Source organism: Trematomus bernacchii, unplaced genomic scaffold, assembly GCF_902827165.1.
Source record: "Trematomus bernacchii unplaced genomic scaffold, fTreBer1.1, whole genome shotgun sequence".
NCBI classification, from domain to species: domain Eukaryota; kingdom Metazoa; phylum Chordata; class Actinopteri; order Perciformes; family Nototheniidae; genus Trematomus; species Trematomus bernacchii.
The window spans coordinates 6815523-6834177 of NW_022987689.1; the positions used below are offsets into that span (position 1 = coordinate 6815523).

Consider the following 18655-nt stretch of genomic DNA (forward strand, 5'->3'; position numbering starts at 1 on the left):
TCCATTGTCTTTTTATCCATTGCTTTTTAAGTGCAAGCAATAGGCTTACATGTTAACTATTTATTGATTTAACAATATGCACGTCTTGTCAAACCAGCAGTGATACATTCATGATAAAGCCTGTGCTTTTCATTACATTTGAAACAGTATTGGTACTGTATATGTGTGTCTTGAAGGAGACTCATTTACACTTTATGGACACCTGCTGAATTCTATTGTTAGATTGACCATGATTAAATACACTTTTATTACATTTTGGTGTTGACAAATTGTTTCTAGTTAACAGTGACACACTATATTGATTCACAGTATATTTCCAATGGATTTATTAGTTTAAAAAAGAGAGATGCAAGTGAAACAAAAATAATTGAACAGGAAGTAAAAATAGACTTAACACATTCAATGTGCAAAGGTGTAAAATAAAGACACATTCAATGACATTATCCTCTTTAAGGGTAGACTCCTGACCATTTTTTATACAATTTGCAAGATAGTTACATTTGGACGAGAGAAAAACGTCACCTCATCATTGAAACTTTGATGTAGCTCCAATGACAAAGTTGTTGTGATGTTGAAAAATCACATAGTCTGGTCCAACAGCATATCTAAAGGAATCTGATTCAAAGTGCCAAAGAATAAGTACAATAGGTTCAAGTAACTTTTTGAAATTCTTATAATAAAAAAACCCTCAACACCCAGTAAAGTAATATGTGCAAAAGTATAGTTTTTTAAACTAATTACTGGTAGTCTAAAAAGGCTGGAAGATAAATACAATTAGGGATAGCTAAAACATTTATCTGATAAAAAAATAGTCAAATGGTTGGCTCAACTCAGCAGATCAAAGGCCCTTGCAGCTGAAATTACTCAGGAAATACTGCAGAAGGTTTTCTCAATTGGGCACTGTATCTTATAATCATAAGCTTCTTCAAACAGCGTATATTAGGTTGATTAACATTATTCAAAAAGTCTGGTTCAATTATTTTAAATCCCAGCGGTGCTCATCGGAACACTCCTGAAAGAAATGTACAGCACATGTAAAATTAGACACTCAAAATCACATTGTCTGAAAGTATGTCTAGTAGAAAACACAGTATAAAATATGTTTTTTTATAGCTAACAAATAAACCAAGGAAAATTCAAAAAATGATACAAAAAATATGCATGTAAAATCCCATAAACCGTAGATAAGACAGTGTCAAGTTCTCTGCAGCCCCGCTACCTGTAATGATTGATATAAAAGAAATAATCAGTATTATCACTTCATTACTTTACATGGCCTCAGATACTCTGCTATAACATCTGCACATAAGGATGTTGCTGTAAGTCTAGGGCACTACTAAAAACATTCATTGCAGTGAAGATCTAAAAAGCATCTGAGCTTATGGTAATACCATGTTCTTCAAGCCAGTGAGTAGTAAAAGTTGGAATGGAAGGGCAGACTGAAATTTAAAATAAAGTACATCGGGACAGGTTGATGGTTTACAGGGAAGAGGTATCTCTAGGCGTGAGTTGCAGTCCATTGTTGACCTGGAAGCGAGTTTCATCTGATATACCGTACTGCTCCAAGGGATCCTGTGAGAAAGAAGAATACGAGTTAAGTCCATAGACTGTATATATATATAAAGGTTAAGAGTAAGACAGTAAAAAAATCGTTTAGAGATTTCTTGTAATTGTTAGTGTAAGCCTCCAACAGGATACAGTGTAGTTCAGTTGACTTTATTTAGTGGCTCAGTCTTAACAGCACCAACAAACTACATTTGCGAAGCGAACCTACCATGTTTTTAGGACAAACTTTGCTATAAACTATTTTCAATGTCTCCAGATCATCCTGATTGACACATAACTTGTTTCTAAAAAAGTCATATTGCTTTTTAGTTTTTTTCTAAAGTATTACATTTTTCCGATGCCCTGATCCGACTTTCAGTCACGATACAAATATCTTAATGGTTAATCAACGAGCCGTATGTACAGTACGCCTCACTGTTTGAAGGTGACTGGGATTATTATTTTTGGTGTAAGGAATCATCAGGCTTTAACATTGCTCTTCTAACTTTTTCAGACAAAATGTAACAAATAAATACAGAGATGTACATTTTAATTAATTTTATCATAACAAAAAAAAAATCAGCAAAAGCTCATTTGTAAAACATTTTCACACACACATTTTTCACATTTTAAAAGCAGCCGGGATTTAAATGATTGTCGTTTAACGAGGCAAGTATTGCGCAAATACACTTCATACTTAAATCCTTTCTACTACGACACTGTTGGATATAAGTGCCATCTGTGTGGCATTTAACGCTTCAAGATGCTGCTGAGACGGCTCTTACCTTGCCAGTTAGCCTGTGGATTTCAGTTCGATAGAATATCAGGTTCTTCCTCATGAACTCGTAACTGTAAGAGATGAGATGACAAATGTATTAGGCAAAATCTTCCCCTGTTAGGGAGCATTATCCTATTCCTAGTAAAACACATTTAACCCAAGTGTGTGTGTATGACTAAAGGCGTTCAAATAGCATCACACTGCACATTGCGGTCTGCCAAGCTGCACATTTTTCCATTTTCAGATGTAGAGAAAACTGTAGCTACAATGTTAATTCAAATCATGTCACCATATTGTAGTTAATTTGCAAAAATACAACAAAACAGTACATTAAGTGCAACGAAAGACTACTTTTCATCATCATTTGGATTTCATTTTTTTTTCCTTAAAACATGATTCTGTCTTTAAAAAAAAATATCTAAATTCAAAACGCTGACAATCAGCAGAGCCTAATGTGATGCCTTAAACCCCCCAAAAACTGTCATTTTCTGTCAGTTGCTGCCAGGTCGACCAACATGTGTATTTCATGGTGTTGTGGTCTGTTGTGTCTGCAATAACTGGAAAAGGAGTCAGACCCACCTGGCCTTCACAATGGAGTCGACCCACTCCCCACACTGCTCTTCTGAGTCACATTCAAAAAGATATTTTCTCTCTGCTTCATCCAGAAATGCTACAAAGAGAAACACATAAAACGAGTCACAAATAGATAATAAAAATACACAAACTGCAACAAAGTATTAAGTCTTAAGGAATGGACGTTGATACATGTCTTTATTCCTGATCAGTGACATCTACAAAGCAGTGTTAATACGGAATAAAAAGCCGGCCTGCTCATTTCCACCGACTTTTTAATTTTAATTTAGACTTTATTACACCAGGTTTGTGCGACTGAGATAAAATATATCTTAAACAATAGAGACCTGGCCAAATGTTTTGTAGCAAGACAGTTTGGACATTTTACATAAAAACTAATATATTAAGTATCAGGCCAATTCACTTTTGAATATAAAAACGAGTAAGAGATCCACATTTTGTATTGAAATGTAGAGCCGCATTTTACACATTAATTATGACGATGAGCAGTTGTACAAAACCTGACCATACTCAATGACAGGTAGGTCAAGAGGGTAGACAACGTTAATTTCAGTAACACTAAAAAATGAAAAAAATACTTATTTCTAAAGTAAAATCTTAATAAAATCTTTTTTGCAAAAAATGTTATGTGCTTTGAAGAAAAGTGTTTATCCATTTCTAAAACCTAGGTATTGGACTGGATTTGAAAGTCAACAATGCGAGAAAGTGAAAGGAAAGGTGAGTCATGTGAATGTAGAAGGGGAAACTCACCAATAGAGAAGCTCTGGCAGTCCTCCCTTTCCACCCGACACTGCTCCAGCAGCAAAGCTCCAATTGGCTGACAACAAATAATGGTTTCACATTAGTCACTAGAGCAGGTAAGACATGTGATGCATGTTGAATGCAGTGTGCTACTGACCTCTTCCTCATCAGTCCGAAAGTAGAAGAGGAAGTTCACGACGAGTTTCACCAGCCTCTTCTTTACAACTGTATTACAAAAAAAGGATTGCCAGTACACAGCTGATGAATGACACGACCATAACATATCTCTGGTGGTTGCTAATCTTAAACATGTTTTCAGTCCATTATGCTAACATGAACAGCCTGCTGTGCAGATTACATCAAACGGAAGTAGGTTTGAAAGGAGCTGAATCGGTGTGTAATAAACCGTATTACCGTCTCCTTTCTTGGGTCCTCGCATCCCCAGCTCGGCTGCCATCTCAGAGGGCTGTCGGCTCAGAGACACCAGCTCCTTCTCGTTGAAACGCATCACGGCCACTGACGCAGTAAAACCCGGGTTAAAGAAGAGGAGACTTTAGCTACGACCGAGCCATGCCCACCGACAGCCCAGCAAGGGAGCGAGATAAAATACCAAACAAGTCGAGGCAGCGTTGTCTGTGGCGTCCGTTAAATGTCACTGCCTCGCAATCTTCTGTCCTCGAAATGTGAATGTGTGTGTTTTGTCATTGCTGTGGTCAAGAGTCGGACTTCTCCTCCATGTTTCACACCGGACACTCGGTGGCAGCCAGAAACGCCTCACTTGTAATAGTACGGAAGTCGGTGAGGAACCAACTAGGTAAACAGTGCGTTTACAAGCCGTGTAAGTTACAACTTGTAGTGACATGCAGATGTGGAAGAACTAAGAAGTACTCGTAACTTTTAAAGTAGAATTTCCAGATAGTAGGAATACTTTATCGAGTATAGTAAGTGAAAGTTCTGCATTCAAAATAATACTCAAGTTTCAAGTAAAAATACAGAAGCATCAAAATATAAAGTAAAAAGTACTCATTTGCAGATCGGCCAATTTACAGAATCATATTATATAGTTTGATTGTAATTATTGATGTATTAATGTGTTAATCAAAGCTGGTAAAGGTGCAGCTAATGTTAATTACTTTATAGTGCAAGGTAGCTTGTGATTTACTCCAGGTGTGACTCAAGTATTTTCTAAATGTTGAGTATATTTAACACCATTAATCCAAATCTGCAAAGTAACTAAAGGTATAAATTGAAGTGTAGTAAAAGTACACTTTTTACCTTTAAATTTAAGTGGGGTAGAAGTACAAAGTAGCAAATTATTGAGTTACTCAAGTAAAATAGAAGTTCTTGAGTACAATACTCAATTAAGTGTACTTAGTTACTTTATACCACTGGTGACATGGTAGTATGGGATGTACTTTTCTCTGGTGAAAGATTTCTTCAGTACATTTACACCAGTACTGTACTCAATAACAAGTTTGAGGTAGTTGTATTTGAGTATTTTCATAGTGTGCTAATCCAATACATTTCAGAGAGAAAGCACATTTAAGTTTTACTTCAACACGTTTTATTTGCCAGCTATAGTTACTTTGCAGATATAAAGATGATTCTGAAATGTGCCACATGTAGGAATACTCCAGAACAGCAGGGGGCAGTAATGCACCTGAAGCTGTTTTCCAACCGGTGAAGAGGAAACCACCTGAGCATGCGCACTGCTGATCTACAGGGGCATGATCCTTACGTTGTGCTGTCGGTGAGTGTTTTGAACAAAGTAAACTGTTTACACTATCCTTTACATGTGTATTCTTTAGTTTTACATATAACTTATCAATCTATAAATACATATACAGAGATAGCTCCTTTTTAGGTGCGGGGGTCTTCGATCATATGTTAAAATGTGTCTCAATGAATAGCTGTTAGCTTAGCATTGTCGTGCGAGCGCTACCATATTCTAACAAACTGCAGCTAACTACAGTTTGTAGTTTTTGTCATTTGTTTTCTATCTTGATAAAAAAAATTCCCCTCTTTTCTGCTATATATTTTATCTGGTCAATAACGAATATTTGTCTAAATAAGTGTGTTGTTGCCCATTAGTAAGACCGATCACTTACAAGGGAAGTTAGCATAAAGTAGCGCAGCCAGTCATTGTATCGTTTTTTAACTACATGAAATGTGTGCCAAACTAATTATAGAAAGTCTTGGTTCCGGAAGTATTTGTTTTTAACATTCCTTTTGAAATTGAGGGGGAACTTACTGCAGTGCTCCTCAAACCGTTTACATGCAAAGGAGACCTGAACTAGTATCTAGACTAGAGCAATGCACTTAATACAGTATATAATAGAGTCAAGTCAGTAGTCTTGTATTGCTTACTCCTAAGTGATAGTGTAACTCCATACATGGCACTGTTTTACACCACAATCCAGTAACACATGGTACGGCAATAACAGTTAACATTATTCTATATGTTCATTTTCACTGACATTGTTTGCTTTATCTTTCTTCAGATAATCAGCAGCATCTTCTCTGAGTGCCTGTCCAGTGTCAGCTGGGCAACGCGTGTGGGTTTCTGAGTGATTGAGCCCATCACCTTGCAAAGATGGATTTCCAGCATCGAGCTGGAGGGAAGACGGGGAGCGGTGGGGTGGCCTCCTCCTCTGAAAGTAACCGGGACAGGCGAGAGCGGTTACGCCAGCTGGCCCTGGAGACTATTGACATCAATAAAGACCCCTACTTTATGAAAAATCATTTAGGGTCATACGAGTGCAAACTTTGCTTGACTCTTCATAACAATGAGGTGAGGAGGCAGACAATGATACTTTCCTGTATGGTGCTAGAAGTTATCCTAACTTAATAATACATTTCCTGTTATCGGAGTATCCTGTTTGACAAATCGCTCTTCTCTACTTTACAGGGCAGCTACTTGGCTCACACACAAGGAAAGAAACATCAGACCAACTTGTAAGTGCAACACGCCATTTGTTTAGTGTTTTTGGTGACCAATTAATTGTACCGCAACAATTCACCGCAACAACCCACTGAGATTCAGCACATCATTTTTCTACAGTTAAAAAATTATATATTTTCTTTGTTTCAGGGCGCGGAGAGCAGCCAAAGAGGCAAAAGAAGCTCCTGCCCAGCCAGCTCCAGCCAAAGTGAAAGTTGAGGTCAAGAAATTTGTCAAAATTGGTCGACCGGGATACAAAGGTAAGCGAGCTGAGTTGTTATGAGTCAGTGCAGTGATTATTTTGTCTTGTACTGACCAGGGTTTACCTGCAAATGTATTGCATTTTATTATACAATCAATGTCTTTCTTTTCTTCATAGTAACCAAACAGAGGGACTCGGAGACCGGACAGCAGTCCCTACTTTTCCAGGTTAGTGTCTTTTGGAGGGAATTAAAAATGAGTTAATATTAAGTTATTATTTGTCACCTTATGCGGTTACACATTGGTGAATTAGCCTATGGCCCACTGATATTGCAATATTTATTTATTTCCTCTTTTACCAAGTCTAGTCTGTGGCTACTTACCTGGAAACATTGCTGTATCAGGTCCTTAATGCAAACCAAACACTTCCTACTGCTGCAGCCTCACATCAAAATGACTTGACTGGAAAAACAAAAGTTGGCGTATAAGAAAGTTACAGGAAATGCATTGGCTTACATCCTACTTCTGATAAAATAGCCGTAAATAGATATTTTCTAGGTTTTTGATTCTCTCTCCCAAGGCTGGCAATATACTGTACTTCTTTTAAACGAACATTTTCTTAATCTGAAAGAACTCTCTAGTACAGTAGGACAGATATTGTGGATGTATTTGGCCTGTTATCGTACACAGTCTGGTTCAAACCTAAAAACAGACGAGCAGACAAATTTGGTCCTGTTGACCAAATTAAGCCATCCCTTTTGTGTTCAAACACATTTTTTTCACTGGCTGATTATTTACTTTCAAAAACAAGTCTGTAAGTTACCTGTTTTTACTCCTCTGTTCATCAGATTGACTACCCAGAGATCGCTGAAGGAATTGGACCCAGGCATCGTTTTATGTCTGCTTACGAGCAGCGCATCGAGCCCCCTGATCGCCGCTGGCAGTACCTGCTTCTGGCTGCTGAACCGTACGAGACCATTGCCTTTAAGGTGAGTTTTAACTGCACTTTAATTTTCCTCTGTAGTCTTTTTTTCTTGTAGCCTTTATTTAACCAGGTGAAAGCCCCTTGAGATCAAAATATCTCTTTTTCAAGGGTGACCTGCAGCACATTGGTTACACATGTAACATAAAAACAACAGAACAACAATAAGGACGACATACAACATAAATTACAGGGTACAGTTTACAAACTCTATTTACAGTGACAGGTACCATGAGTATCAAACAGCATGTCACCCAGCCGAGTTTTAAAATGATGCAGGGGAACCAAAGTGCTCAGTTTGAAACATTTTTGCAGACTGTTCCAAGTTAGGCGTGTGGTGCAGTGGGTTGTGTGTTGGTTTTCGGTTCAGGTGGTCACAGGTTAAAACCCCACTGCAGTCAGCATGTCGTTGTGTCCCTGGGCAAGACACTTCACCCCAAATTGCTCCTGTGGGGATTGCCCACAGTATTGAGTATGTAAGTCACTTTGGATAAAAGCGTCTAACAAGTGACATGTAATGTAATGTAATGTTAATGGAGCTGCACAACTAAAAGCTTTCTTCCCTAAGACAGTCCTAGCACTTGGCACATTTAATAAAACCACATCATGAGATCTCAGGCAATAAGTACTTTCAATTCAATTAAACATAACATCACCATCTTTGCTCTTTCAGGTCCCGAGTAGAGAAATTGATAAAGCAGAAAACCGCTTCTGGACCCACTGGAACAGAGAAACTAAACAGGTACTTAGAAGCTGTTTAACATTTATTACCACTATGTTTTATTTCAGGAATGAGAACATATGTGTTTAACCTGTCTGTGTTATTTTTCCTCCCAGTTCTTCCTACAGTTCCACTTCAAAATGGAGAAAGCTATTTCCCAGTCCAGCGGACCCCCACCTCCTGTTGGTGTGAAGCGTCCTCCTCCTCTCATGAGTGGACATCGCCAGCCAAATGATAATATGCCTCCTCCCCCGCCAGGAGGGATGCCCCCTCTCCCACCTGGTGCCCCCGGTAACCCCCATATGCCCCATCAGATGCCCATGCCCCCCATGCCAATGAGGCCGCCTCCTCCTGAGAGCCTCATGTCTAATAATTGATTCCCTACCAGCAGATCGTGATTACTTTCAATGACGTTTAAAGTCTACATCTAGTCGATTTTTATACATTTGTTTGATTTATGTAAATGTGTAGGGCAGCCCGTATGACCCCACTGTTTTGTATAAATGCTTACTTTCTGGACGTGCAGCTATGATTAAGAATAGCTCATCTTTTAACATTCTGTTTTTTGTAATTAAATTCTTTGGTGAAAAAACATTTGCATTGGAATCTGTGTTTTTACAAAGACATAACGCACACACAAACACACTAAGGTTAATCGATGTGTCCCAGGATTGTGCGAATGGATTATAGCACATGAAAATAGAAACAGTGCAGAAATATTAAGGCATGAAGAGGCTGATAAGGAAAGAAGCTTGACTTTACGGGGAACAAATATTTTTGAAGCAGCTCTTGAGGAAATAACAAGCCTTGTGGGTAAACTTTTATTTTAATTATTGACAGTAAACTGAGCTGGTGCGATTGATAAGCAATTTAATAAAAATGTAGATCTTTCACCTCTAAAGGCCTCCAAATGATCACAGGTTTAAATAAAGCAGTCAGAATTTTGAATCAAACATGTCACTACACAAAATCACATCTGTAGCAAAGCAGCCAAAATCTACCATATTGACATTGAAGTCATTTATCTGGAAGCAAGACTTTTGAGTCTAAGTAGAAGCATATTTAAAAGAGGACATTGGAAACAGTAGAAACATTGAACTCATCCCTTTTGAGTCTTTTTCTTCTTTTCCTGCAGCTTTTTAGTCTTCTCAGGCTTTACCTCCTCATCTTCCTCATCTTCCTCATCTGCTGTTTTTTCAGGTTCCTCCTGATCTATTGTCTTCATGTCTTTGATTTCTTCGACCCTGTCTTTCTTAGCTCTCCTGTCCTTTAATTTCCCTTCATTTGGCTTCATGAGTTTTTTGTCTGGCAGTGGCTTGTTTCTAAGACCTCTTGATGCTCCTTTCTTTGACTTTCCTTTTTTGACAAGTCCATCATCGTCTTCATCTTCCTCCTCATCCTCTTCATCGTCTAGGTCTGGCAGCCACCAAAACATGACTTCCCAAAGAGTTGTCTCGGGCTAGAGGGGAGGGAAACGCAAGTGGTTGACACAATATAGGGACAGCTGTTTATTTTGAGATTGGATGATAAACTTGTCACATAGGTGAATCCTGTCTTTACCTCGGGTGGCTGTCCTCTATGTCGTAATGAGCCTGAACGTCTCACTATCACACCAACTTCTTCCTCTTCCTCCTCTGCTGTCCTCTTACCACGCAGAGTTTCTGTTTTTTCAAAAGAGACCACTCAGTCACAGCAGGCATGTCATCATGTTGTAACTGTGGTGCTACTTCCAGTTTACTTGCCATGAAGCCTATGAAAGCCGGAGGTGAGCACCAGGATGGAAATGACCACAAACAGACAGCGGTTGAGGGTGACATTCTCCCAGGGGGCTTCAATATGTGTCAAGTTTTGGACGGACAAGGGTTTGTGCAAAGTTGCTGAAGGAAATGAAGGAAAAGGATTGGGTGATGTTATTGAAATCGAGAAAAGAAAACACTGAAATCTGATGGAGGTTAAGGAGTTCGATGGAAATGACTCACTTGTTCTGGGGACGCTGGGTTCCCTCGGTAAAATCTTGGGTTCTGATCTTGGTTGTTGTGGAAATGGAGCCTTTGCCTGTCAGAAAACAACATGTATAGCTTAGCAGAAAATATGTATAGGGATGTGAACACAGTGAAAAATGATCCATGTTGGTTGTTTTCTATCTCACCTCTCTGATTTTCCTCGGAGCGTACATTTCTGCAACAGACAGATGAAGATTTACTGATGGGGGATATCATAAATCCTGAACAATAAACAAGCATTAACTGGATTGTATTTATTCACATGAATTTGATGCATGTACATATATTCTGCTTGGCTGACGTGTTTGATTTAACTAATGTCTTATTTACATAAAATGCAACTCTACTCTGCCAACGTTATATTTTATTGCAGACGGACATGACAGGTTAAGAAAACTAAGAGATGCGAGGTGTGCATTGAGCTTCATGCTTACACCAACCTACCAACACTCACAATGACTATATTACAATTATGTTATGTTATGTTGTTTTAGGCTGATCCTAAGCAGCTAAATATGTGCATGTTTGACTGTAATTACCACTTAGGACTTGTATTATCTATTTATAGGGACCTTGTTAATTTAAATTATGCAGTCTTGATTGCATTGAGGTTTGCTGATTACTGTTACTTGGCACACTGTATGTAAACAATGATAATGTGTTTGCCTTTTGTTTTTCGTTTGGCATTTTTGTATTTATTTTTATGGTTATAACTTATTTATTGATGCTGATATTTCACTTGCCATGTGAATGCATATTTATTGGTTCATCGACATATATAATACTTTTAAGGAGTGCAGTTTTAAGTATTTATTTTATAGGAATCTAAATTATTATTGTCACTATAAAGAGTGTTTTACTTTGTTTGACCAACGTCTTGGTTAAAGGTTTAATTATGTATCAAATTAGCACTAAAAACAAAGAAAGTGAAGCTGATGAAATATACAGAAGTTTTGCAGATATTGTATCATCAACCTACGTATTGGAAAACTAAAGTATGGGGCAAATTAAATTGGCTCTACATAAAATCATTAGGATTCTTCCCCTGGTGACCTCAAAAGACTACATAATTATTTCCGTCTGGACCAAAGTGCTGCCAAATAAAAATACATTCTCCCATCCTTTCAGACCTTTAAGAGCTCTTCCTCACAAGGAGGACTTTGTGTGTGTGTTTGGAGAGATTGCATCTGATTACACCCACCATCCATTTAGCATGGCTGCATTATCACTGTGTAGCCTGTGACCAGGAGTCATATTTCAGCGGCTCCCTGTTCTGCTGCTCCTAAGTATTTATAGAGTCGAACAATATATGCACAATGGATGAAGGCTTTTATGTGCAGGCATTACAGATATGGTGTGTGTGTGTGTGTGTGTGTGTGTGTGTGTGTGTGTGTGTGTGTGTGTGTGTGTGTGTGTGTGTGTGTGTGTGTGCGTGTGCGTGTGTGTGCGTGTGTGTGTGTGTGTGTGTGCGTGTGCGTGTGCGTGTGCGTGTGTGTGTGTGTGTGTGTGTGTGTGTGTGTGTGCACGTGTGCGTGTGCGTGTGCGTGTGTGTGTGTGGCCACCTGGTCTGCGGATCTGTCGAACAGGCTTCTGTGGAGGAGGATCTGCTGTTGATGGCCCTAACTCCTCTTCAAATGTCTCATAGCTTTCTTCCATCCCCCGCCTGAGGGAACGAGAGGGAAGAAGATGACGGTGGCTCAAAAGTGATTTGTTTTCTAATTATTCAGCAGATATACAAATGTACATATTAATCACACAAAGTTTTTCGTTTGAACTTGGCTGCCACTTCAATATATGGATTGTTGGTACATTGTTACCATCCCACAACAGTGTGATTCAATGGGTCAAAATGTTGTTACAGCTGTTCTTTTCACTATTCTTCACTTTGTAAAAGTTATATCCACAGTCTCATTAGCATTTCACATTCACTGCACAAAATGACACAGCTAAAAGGTCAACTTCCTTCGTTAATGAACAAATGTAAGCCGTTTCTCGACCTTCACATTTATAAATGAATGCTGTGAAGCTCTTATGTCTTACATGACATTTCTACATGGACATTGAGCTAATGTCCTAGCAGCCCTATAAATAGATGAAGCAAAGCCACTGGAGAGACAGATGGATACACACTGCATATAAACACACAAAGAGAAAAGGGCTGATGTTACCATTTTCCCCCTGGCTAGTCTCTCTCGTGATGAAGCCCAACCTTTGACCCTGAATGAAATAAGGACCGACCTGCCTCGATATTTGGGGTCCCTCCGGGCAGCTTCAGGGAGCCTTTGTCACAGAGCTTGTTGTTCCTCGGCAGAAATGGCAGCAGAGTCACACTCTGAACTGTCTGACAGCTGAGCACAGGTGTCTGGGAATGAAAAAACAAAAAAAGAATTGAGTGTCAGTCAGAGGCGTTGATCGAGGGAGGGTTGACATAAACATGTGCGAGTCAGCTGCCCAATCCCAAGAGAAATCTCAGAGGGTAAGAATAGGACCACACCTAGCCCAAGTTTTAGAAAAAAAACGAGACATTTGGGAACAATCTTACAAAACTGTAAGCCTATTTGGTACTGATTCAACAGACAGGAGCAACTGGGCAATGTCTCTATAAATTAGTTTGGACCTTTCTATAGACAAGTAATCTCACTGAGACTGCAGGGTCTCATTCTTGAGAGAAACCAGCAATTTAATACACAGAGACGGACAGGACATTCATACAAAGGCAATATAGAACACATATCATAAGATACATTTAAAAAAGTCCCAAAGTCAAACAAGATAATTGTGAAAGATAAAGATTTTATTTGAAAATGTATTCCCACTTTCTTGTCTGAAAATGTGGACATAATATGTATGGACACTCTTTTATATCTTACCAGCAGAGAGCGCCACTGTACTTGTAAAATGGAGCTTCAGACTGCTTTGCTCCATAAATGAAGTCTGTAGTCTGTCAGGCTGACTGGCCGTCATGCAGATTAGCAGAAGGCCTGACTGCCTTTGTACTAACTGACCGTCAGCCGCATCCTCTACATCAAACACTTAAGACACATATTACCATTTTGTCAATCAAATTATAATCCTAATGTTGCATTAGTGCATGCATGAGTGCATCTTTATTTCAACCATGTGTGTGTGTGTGTGTGTGTGTGTGTGTGTGTGTGTGTGTGTGTGTGTGTGTGTGTGTGTGTGTGTGTGTGTGTGTGTGTGTGTGTGTGTGTGTGTGTGTGTGTGTGTGTGTGTGTGTGTGACAAGCAGCCATGTAAACAGATGTAAAGATGATTGGTTTATATCGGGGTGAGGTGGTTGCAGGCCAGTAGGAGAGAGGAAGTGTTGGTAAACAGACTTGTGGTGATGTTGATGGCTCATGCTTTTGCTGGGACTTTGCCCAATTCCAGCTAGTCACACATTGCCTACCCATCGTCAGTAATCCCTTTGAAGGGGACATAAGCTCTCTAACCTTTTGCCATGGGTGGACTCACCAAGAGAAGGTCAGAGTCTCAAATGGTATCCAGAGCTAATGTCTCAGAACTGACTCGACTAATCTCTTTCGGACGTGGTTCACTTTATCAAAATGGGTGTCCGAACCCAAAATGGGTGTCCGAACCCTTTGGACACACATGGGTGAGATTTCAAAGATATTTGGTTCAGACAAGCTTATGTGAGCAAATTAGCAGTTTATTTAAAGCACTGGTGTGCCTTACTCTTAACCTTAAGCCCTGAGCCTATTTTTCAGGCCTCAGGCTCGAAAAGGACATGCCCAGAATGAACGACTCTTCACTTCTAAAAGGGGCATTTGAATAATGTTTTTTATCAAAGCAATGATACACCTGTGAGTTGGCTGTGGAAGTGTCAGAATCAATTTAGATGTTGCTGTGTCAGAGTACATTCAGATGGAACATAGTAAAAAAAATGTAAATTCTAATCTCCGCCTAAAAAAACCACATTATTTAGTGAAAACCACCCTTGAATGGTGGGATAGGAGCCCAAAACCTTTAGGGATCCATACCACAATATATCATAAGTACCCTGTGTCAAGATAGATGCTAAATTAGTGAAACCTGCATTTTTTAAGAATATTTTGGCACAGGTAGGTCCAGGCAGACTCACCTTTGGGTACATTTGGTTACCATCAGTGCCATTTGACCTTTCTCAGGTACCACACTGTAAAACTCATTTTATTTCATTGAAATATCACAATGGGTATTCATTCCATCCAAATACAACTGTTTTTGACCTTTTTGGAAAGTTCAGCCTGACGTCCTCTATCCCCTTTTTGGCCACATGCGTAATTGTGCGCGAGCTGCCAGTCAGACCTATGCATTACGCATGCATTACGCAGGGCTGTATCTCTGGAACCCATTGGTCAAATTGGGTGATTGACACCTCTTTGTAACATTTAGAGCCAATAGAATCGAGGGGAATGAAACCATGAAACTATTTCGTTTTTGCAGATAGCATGAAGTAGAAAAGATCGCTTTTGCCAGTTAGGTGCTTAAGTAGTCGTTAGCTCGTTAGCCCGTTTTCGCTAAGTGCTGATTTAGACGCTTGGTGTTAGACTTGTGTTTCGTTTAGGTAAAAATTGTTAATATCGTCTGTTAGCTGAGTTTCTTCCCGTTAAGTGGGTATGACACATTAATAGGTTGTTAAATGTTAAGAAGCCCAGAGATGCTGTTTCTTGCAAGATGTTGCAAAATACACTTTGTTAAAATATATGCATCTTATAGGTAGACTACACAATAAATTATTCCATCTCGTAGTGTGTGTAAATTAGGTTTTATTAAACGGTTAGGGCTATTTTTTTAAATAATAATAAATCCCCCTTTAGTATCTATTTTATATTTCTCAGATTTTTTTTTAATTCATGCCAAAAATTGCATTTTACATGACTACATGTAACACACCATGACAACGTAATTTCCTTTTTTACCTAAAGAGCATTGGGCAAACTTTTTTAACTAGCGCATGAACGCATCACAATGGAACTCAATGGAACCCGGGTCCTGCAGGGAGCTAACAGCTAACGTTAACTAGCTTTCCTCCTGATCATTAAACCACGGATAGGAAAAGGAAAACTAAAAGGAACAGAAGATCCAGTCAGGGGGTAGGATACACACACACACACTTCTAATAGGTCCTGCCGTCATTCGAAGCGGCCTCACCGTCCTACAGGCGGTCCTACAGGCGGTCCTACAGGCCGTCCTACAGGCTGTCCTTCGACGCGGTCCCACCGTTCTCCAGGCCGTCCTCCAGAGGGGTCCCGCCATCTTCCTGCCCGTCCTCCAGAGTTCCACCGCCTTGGCCTGCCTCCAGAGTCCATCCCCGCTGTGACCCCAAATTGGTTCCTCATGGGGCGGCGGGATACCTCTTTTCCCCAGGCAGTGTATGGCGAAGATCATTGTTGGACGCTTCACTAAAGACTACTTGCCAAACCCGCAGCTTGCAAGAGGACGCCCGAAGAGCATGTCTGAAGTGCCTCTGCATTGGCATACCAGTCAAAGTCTGAGGACCCATGGTGATAGCAGTTTAACCATTTATTCTCTTCACATGCAGTTGAGAGTTGATGTAGATGATGGTGGTGGTGATGATGGTTATGATGATGATGAGGCTAGGATATAAACACAATAAATCAGGAAGAACTACAATACTCTGTAACAAACAAATAAAATATTGCTTTAGCCAGATAAGCCTAAACAAGCTATCAATAAACATAATCACCAAATAAACATAAATCATAACTTACTCAAATAATGCATCATATTCAACTCGAGAAGAGAGCACATGGAGATCAGCTTGCTGCTACAGACAGGGAGAGACTGAGCAGGGCTGATTACAGGCCTTAAAGGTCCCATGTCATGGCCATTTCTACTGATCATAATTCCATTGTTGAGGTATACTAAAATAGATTTATATTGTGCAATTTTCCAAACTCACATTGGTTTCTCATACAGCATCTCTGTATAGTATGTGTATTCACCAGGTATTCACTCTCTGTCCTAAACGGCTTGTAGGAGCTCCGCCCCCCCCCCTCCCTCCCTGTGAGCCCAGTGTCCCTTGGTCGGGACGCTGCGAGGCTCGCTGCTCAATGATCTGGCTTACTGGTGTGGTTTCCGGGTCGGCGATAGAGCGGGACAGCGCAAAACTCATCCTGAGCACACACAAACACTCACAGCCGAAGTAAAAACAATAAGTGTGGCTTGATATTGAGTAAGAAAAAGGTTTATAAACGCTGTGAGAATGGGTCTGCGGAGAGCATTTCTCCGCGATCCCAACTCGTCTATTACCAACCAGGGAGCTCTATGCAAGTCAATGGGACTCCCTGTTGAACATTTACGCTAAAGGTCCTGGTGTGTGAGGACCTCCGCGGATTGGTCCATTTTGGTTCCAGGAACCGCATGACGTCATGCGGTTCCCGGAAGAAACAAATGGAAAAAGAGAAATCTCCAACGAGGCGTTTTGGGGCAGCATAGACAGGTATTTTCTGTGTTAGAGTTTTACTCGCTACAGGGTGTACTTTGGGGGTTTTTGACTCTGTAGACCGTTTACATGCATAAAAACCTTCACACGGGTAATAACCAGAAAAGCATGACATGGGACCTTTAAGTGGGATCAGGTGTGGCCTGGTAGGTGGAGGCTAAGCCCCGCCTCCCACAAGACCAAAAAAGGCAGGGGAATTTACAACACTATCCATTGGCTGATTTGTACCTGCTTGTTGTGTTGGTTTAAGACACAAAATGAATACTGCATGTGTAGGCTCTATGATGTGTCCTTGTATAATGGCCTCATGTGTTCACTTAGTGTTATTCTTCCTTATAATGAGCTTGTCTGCAGACTTAATTAGCAAATGCACACTCTCACCCCATTGATTTGTCAGTGCTGAAACTGCAGTCCCTACAGCTTCATCACTAGATTGCATCATCAGAGGGAACAGTTGTAATTGAAAAATGTATTTTATTTGGATAATAATAATAATAATAATAATAATAATAATAATAATAATACATGAGACTTGTATAACGCTTTTCAGGAAACTCAAAGAAGCTGGATGAATCAAATTAAATCGAGCCGTCAGATTGACAGATTTCCTTCTTAAAGTTGATAAGTAATCCTTCTATTTTATTCTCAGCACGTTTCCAGTTAAAAAGAAAAGAGTGAAACTCTGCCAAGTTTGGGTCAAAGTCTTAAACAAAGTTTCAAGGGCAACACAAACCCCATGTGGACAAATCGTGCCCAATAAGGTGAGCAAACATGGCTGGCGGACATCTACGTTCCAAATTCAATCACTAGAGAGAACTGGGTGAAGCTTTGTGTCCCTTTTTTGTTCTTTTATACAGAGGACTTTGCTCAGAGGACACACTGGCCGTCCTGCATCCAGTGGGAGCCGCTCCATGCCCTCGTACACTGAGGAGTATGGAGCATAAAACAACATTAACTTTGTAGTCCTTTTCATTTTCACAGGCTTGAAAGACTTATGGGAATACATATTAGAATTATTATTATTATGCTTTGCAGTTATTTCAAAGAAACTGTCTTTGTAAAACCCTGATAGTTGATGATGTGTCCAGAGCCATGACTCTGAGTCAGCCTTAAGGTTTCAGGATGCTTCAAACCAAATGCAACAAAATAAAAAATAGAACTGGACACTCAGAGGGGAGGAAGTATGGAGGATATGACCTTTTCTCTTAAGCTTACTATTGCCAGTTTATTTCTGCTGCTTTTCATGCGCACAGCTGAGTTCAACACCATGAAAGATTTAGCTCTTATCTCAAGGTTTTCATCAGTGGATAGAGCTTTTCTCTTTTGTCATGCGGCTGGATGTATAGCATGAAAGTGTAGCTGATTTTATTCATATTTCTTAAACACTTCCAATTCATGTTAGCTTTCAATTGACGCAAGTTCCTTCCTGACCTTGAAAATAGCAGCTTAATAAAACATTTCATATGTAGTTTTTCAAAAGTTAGAATTAAAGGTCACCAATCATGTTATTTGTAGGCAATAGCATAGCTCTCAGATATATAACAATATATTAAAAAACATGTCTATGACATTACATTACATGCTACTTGTTAGACGCTTTTATCCAAAGCGACTCACATACTCAATACTGTGGACAATCCCCACAGGAGCAATTTGGGGTGAAGTGTCTTGCCCAGGGACA

At 39.7% G+C, this 18655-nt stretch overlaps 3 protein-coding genes and 1 long non-coding RNA gene across 4 annotated transcripts; 1 reads left to right on the plus strand and 3 right to left on the minus strand.

The window, feature by feature from the left end:
* Nucleotides 1-228: 228 nt before the first annotated feature.
* Nucleotides 229-4448, minus strand: plekhj1 (pleckstrin homology domain containing, family J member 1). Its single transcript, XM_034137689.1, has 6 exons — nucleotides 4073-4448; nucleotides 3816-3883; nucleotides 3668-3734; nucleotides 2903-2993; nucleotides 2331-2394; nucleotides 229-1572 (listed from the first exon to the last, which is right to left on the minus strand). Exons 1-6 carry the CDS (start codon nucleotides 4164-4166, stop codon nucleotides 1480-1482), a joined length of 477 nt encoding a protein of 158 aa, XP_033993580.1. The 5' UTR covers nucleotides 4167-4448; the 3' UTR covers nucleotides 229-1479.
* Nucleotides 4267-9097, plus strand: sf3a2 (splicing factor 3a, subunit 2). The gene is made up of 9 exons (XM_034137682.1): nucleotides 4267-4472; nucleotides 5285-5408; nucleotides 6160-6449; nucleotides 6567-6613; nucleotides 6750-6859; nucleotides 6979-7028; nucleotides 7649-7789; nucleotides 8456-8524; nucleotides 8620-9097. The coding sequence occupies exons 3-9, from the start codon at nucleotides 6252-6254 to the stop codon at nucleotides 8878-8880; spliced, it is 876 nt and encodes a 291-aa protein (XP_033993573.1). The 5' UTR covers nucleotides 4267-4472; nucleotides 5285-5408; nucleotides 6160-6251; the 3' UTR covers nucleotides 8881-9097.
* Nucleotides 9098-9329: 232 nt separating this feature from the next.
* LOC117488582 (general transcription factor IIF subunit 1) lies at nucleotides 9330-10248 on the minus strand. The gene is made up of 3 exons (XM_034137578.1): nucleotides 10242-10248; nucleotides 10064-10164; nucleotides 9330-9962 (listed from the first exon to the last, which is right to left on the minus strand). Exons 1-3 carry the CDS (start codon nucleotides 10246-10248, stop codon nucleotides 9603-9605), a joined length of 468 nt encoding a protein of 155 aa, XP_033993469.1. The 3' UTR covers nucleotides 9330-9602.
* Nucleotides 10249-10258: 10 nt separating this feature from the next.
* LOC117488667 lies at nucleotides 10259-12158 on the minus strand. The gene is made up of 4 exons (XR_004556539.1): nucleotides 12069-12158; nucleotides 10653-10681; nucleotides 10483-10558; nucleotides 10259-10380 (listed from the first exon to the last, which is right to left on the minus strand). It is a non-coding gene; the product is annotated as an uncharacterized LOC117488667 (long non-coding RNA).
* Between the last annotated feature and the right edge of the window lie 6497 nt (nucleotides 12159-18655).

Bases quoted from the DNA above. Each gene is read 5' to 3' on its own strand.
- plekhj1 (XM_034137689.1), bottom strand. From the start codon at position 4,166: ATGCGTTTCAACGAGAAGGAGCTGGTGTCTCTGAGCCGACAGCCCTCT. The intron at 3,884-4,072 runs GTAATACGGTTT...TTTGTAATACAG, and splicing joins AGGACCCAAGAAAGGAGACG to TTGTAAAGAAGAGGCTGGTG. The intron at 2,395-2,902 runs GTGGGTCTGACT...CATCTCTTACAG, and splicing joins GACTCCATTGTGAAGGCCAG to TTACGAGTTCATGAGGAAGA.
- sf3a2 (XM_034137682.1), top strand. From the start codon at position 6,252: ATGGATTTCCAGCATCGAGCTGGAGGGAAGACGGGGAGCGGTGGGGTG. The intron at 6,450-6,566 runs GTGAGGAGGCAG...TCTACTTTACAG, and splicing joins TGACTCTTCATAACAATGAG to GGCAGCTACTTGGCTCACAC. The intron at 6,860-6,978 runs GTAAGCGAGCTG...TTTTCTTCATAG, and splicing joins TGGTCGACCGGGATACAAAG to TAACCAAACAGAGGGACTCG.
- LOC117488582 (XM_034137578.1), bottom strand. The intron at 9,963-10,063 runs GTAAAGACAGGA...CCTCCCCTCTAG, and splicing joins ATAGAGGACAGCCACCCGAG to CCCGAGACAACTCTTTGGGA.